General features: G+C 31.1%; 1 protein-coding gene across 1 annotated transcript; it reads right to left on the reverse strand.

Annotated features, from left to right (window-relative positions):
- Nucleotides 1–325: 325 nt before the first annotated feature.
- Nucleotides 326–1,846, reverse strand: LOC139099994 (elongator complex protein 4-like). The gene is made up of 3 exons (XM_070652569.1): nucleotides 1,467–1,846; nucleotides 1,296–1,411; nucleotides 326–1,145 (listed from the first exon to the last, which is right to left on the reverse strand). The coding sequence occupies exons 1-3, from the start codon at nucleotides 1,618–1,620 to the stop codon at nucleotides 378–380; spliced, it is 1,038 nt and encodes a 345-aa protein (XP_070508670.1). The 5' UTR covers nucleotides 1,621–1,846; the 3' UTR covers nucleotides 326–377.
- Nucleotides 1,847–3,751: the final 1,905 nt, after the last annotated feature.

Genomic DNA, 3,751 nt, shown 5'->3' on the forward strand with positions numbered 1-3,751 from the left:
CTTATGAGACTTCATTGAAAATAAAAAGTCTCCGATTGAAAAACTTATTGGAAGTGATGTGGAAGCTTTCCAATTGAGCATGTCTGTCCGGGCGAAAATTACTTGATTCTTATTGGAAATGAGCGCAGATTTGTTTAAATTGATGTTAATCCTTAATGATTCCATGTGACATTCTAGTCCTTAAGTTATATCCTCAATCTTCATGAATCCCATTGGTAACCGACTTGAATAACTGTTCTGGATGTCTGCATACAACATAAATACCTCAACATAAAAGCACAGACATAACAGACATGCACAGTACCGAAAAAAATCAGATGTTGACTTCCAATTGTGTACAAAACAATTTCTTCTTTATTTATATTTTTACTTTCATCTCAAAAATCCAATGATTTATTTCCGCTGCTTGAAGAACAGCTCATAGAAATTTCATTTGACTCATTTTCCTGTAATTCGGGTGGTAAATGAAGCTTCTCAATGACAAATCGATGCGATTTAAGTTTGAATGCTAAATCAAATGCTTCAGGCTTGTGAGACTGTAAGGCGGCTATTGTTTGGAGCTTCTTAATATGCAATAATCCATGATATTGCTTAAACACGGCATTTGTTTGCTTCTCAATATTATTGAATGATTCTAGATTTATGTTTAAATCAACGAGTCTTCTTATTCTAAAGATTAATGTTTCATCAATTTGATTGATAAGGTGTAAAGGCATCGTCATGTAACAAACAACATTATTGTATCGAGTGATGGACTTAAGTTGTGCGAGAAATTTGAGCAATTGTGTACTAAAATCATCTGAATACCACAATGGAGATCCGACAGAACTTATGCAAATTCTGAGTAAATTGCTTGGATTTTCTTGAACAACTTTGTGTAGGTCCTCAATCACGCATTCAAAAGCACTTCTTGGAAATTGTTGTTGAAGATCTTTAAATGTGAAAAATTTGATATTTTCATAATTTTCTATTACTTCCTTCGGATATTTCTTGTTTAAATCATAAGTCACTCCAATTTGATGTCCTCTCTGAACGGAATCGATTTTTGGAAGGTCTTGATACCTAAATGCTATTCTTAAATCATTACTTGATGTCTCTGCTTGAGCTTGTCTCTGATTCTCATGTGGCATTGGGATGTCCTTCATCTAAAATGATTTGATATTGATTACAATCAGTTTCTTCATTGCAGGTTTAGTGCAAGCATGCAATGCAGTTGCAGAATCTTCAAATTCACATTTTTGCATGCAAAAATTATATCAATTGCTGCTGGAAGTATTAAAATAAGTCAGACTTACGATTTTCATGGGATCCTCATCTAGCGCTACTAAATAAATTTGGTGCTTATGATGAAAACCGTCAGCAAGAAACAGTTTCAAGAGAACATCAGAGTATCTTCCAAATTTGTCCTCTCCTATGAAATAAACATATTAAATCTGAGAAAACACATGTATTAATTCATATCCTACCTATCAGAATTAATGAGTTCAACTCAATTCCTCCGCCAATCACAAAATCAAAGGAATCACTTCCAGATGAGCATATTTGATAATTTCTTATGGATGTTTTTATGCCAGCGATTTCTGGTACGTTTTCCTTCTTCAGCTTAACGAAACTAGACATTTCCTATGTTGATATTTATGCTTTGATATTGATAATTATAATTTTAAGCAATTTTCTTATAAGAATGTTGAATTTTCCGAAAATTTCCACGTTTTCGTTGAGACTTGTGCAAAATTTAAATTATTTTAGCAATCTGATAGCTTGCTAAAGTTAGGCACTAAATATTTATCTAATTTATTGTGCGTTTGGCTTAATAAATCACTTAATGTAACTTTTATTCATTAAAAATGTTAGAGAACTGAACTGAAATGAACTTGTTTTGATTTTCTGAACAGTTTTGAATTGTGGATTTGAATTTTAAAAAACCGTTGGAAATAAAGCGTTGCTTTTTGAAGAATAAGTTCTTGATTTGAATTCATTTAATTAAATGGGATTAAAATTAGATAAAATTTAGTGTTTTAGTGATTAAATTAAATTTGATACTTTAAAAAATTAAAATTTTGAAAAAATAATTAAAATTAATGTTTACGCAATTTGACACAAAACTAGACGGAACTAGACTAATCTATTATATTAGGTCTGATATCTGGTTTAACTAACAACTAAGACCATCTTGGTATATCAAATAAGAACATGTTATTTGATTTTGTAACATAACCTCTAAAATGTTTCAAAATCTCAAAAAAAGTTCGATTTTGAAGGCTAAAAGTTCATCGAGCGTTTTTTGACCTCAAACTTAATAGTTTACAATACTACGAGTAGCAAGATCTTCACACATATCTTAAACGTCCTCACATGCATCATCTTTCCTCCCTTTTTCTTATCTATCCCTACTCACATCTCACTCAATTTTCGAAATCAATTATCACATGAGTGGGGATAGAAAAATCAACGAATTGATGATAAGCTTGACACGAGTGTGCGCGATAAAGGAACAGCATTTTCGAATAAGAAGAACTTTTGATTTTAGATTGTTCGACATTAGTATCAAATGGTAAGGCATATAGGGAGGATGGAAAATTATTGTCCTAGAATATTCTGAATATTTACGTAAATTTCTCATAAATGGAACTGGAATCAAGGGAGTGAGATTATTCATTTGAGAATCATGAGAGCACTTGACTTGAGGATCACTTCAGAACTTTAGAAAATTTGTCATTTCAAGTAACTCATTGTCATTTTTGAGAGCTGTGGATGTTCTTTGGCATGCTGGATTTTGTAGGTTAGGATTGTCAGGTGTAATTAAATCAAGATCCAGTTCCATCTTTTAATTTCCCATCAAAAACTTCTCCAATTAATAAAACTTGACAAAATGCCCTCAAGTCAATTCTGCTCTTGTCTTTTCTATATTTGTATGCAATTTAATGGCAAGTGACATAATCCATAAATGAAAAGACACATTTCCTCAATTCAATTCATCCACATCATCATCATCATCATCATCATAGTCGTTACAGCACTTCAAGATCAACTTCATGCATGCATTTTCCATTTTATTATTTATTTCATCAAAATTTACACAAGATGCTATGAAAACTTTCAAAACATCAGCACAGGAAAGTGGAAGTTTATTCATATTATCTTCTGATTGTATACCCGTAATTGTTGATAGAATGGGAGAAATGAAATGAAATCAAGGCAATTGTAACTGATGAAAATGAATATGTACAAATGATGAAGTTTTTCCTGGAGTTGGATATAAGTAAGAAGAGAAAGTTTTGTTGATAAACTTGATGAAAATTAAAAGGTAAAATCATTTGCAGATGCATCAAAATGTTAATTTTTAGGAATTAAAACTTAAGATTTGAAATGTTCAGGGTTTAGGATATTTTTGAAATTCCACAGAAAACAGAATTTTTACAAATTTTTTTGTCCACCTGGAAAGTTCAACAATTAAAATTAAGTTTAATTCACTAATTTATTGACCAAACCGCATGTTAAACTATAGTTTATCAATGAGCAAAGCATTTCCAATGTCAATTATCCAAATCTTATCATTAAATCATGCAAAATCACACAAAAATAGTTTTTTTTTTCATATTTCTACTAAAATTGCGATTATTTTTGTCCACCTGGAAAGTTCAACACTAAAAATTGAGCTTAATTCACTGATTTATTGACCAAACCGCATGCTAAACTACAATTTATCACTGAGCAAATCAATTCCAATCTCAATCGTCCAAATCTCATC

Source organism: Chironomus tepperi, unplaced genomic scaffold (genome assembly GCF_022539635.2).
Source record: "Chironomus tepperi strain 1889 unplaced genomic scaffold, CSIRO-AGI_Ctep_v1 contig_48, whole genome shotgun sequence".
NCBI lineage: Eukaryota > Metazoa > Arthropoda > Insecta > Diptera > Chironomidae > Chironomus > Chironomus tepperi.

Excerpts from the sequence above, each read along its gene's own strand:
- LOC139099994 (XM_070652569.1), bottom strand. The coding sequence starts at position 1,620 with ATGTCTAGTTTCGTTAAGCTGAAGAAGGAAAACGTACCAGAAATCGCT. Across the intron at positions 1,412-1,466 it reads GAACTCATTAATTCTGATAG|GAGAGGACAAATTTGGAAGA; the intron begins GTAGGATATGAA and ends TTTATTTCATAG. Across the intron at positions 1,146-1,295 it reads ATGAGGATCCCATGAAAATC|ATGAAGGACATCCCAATGCC; the intron begins GTAAGTCTGACT and ends AAATCATTTTAG.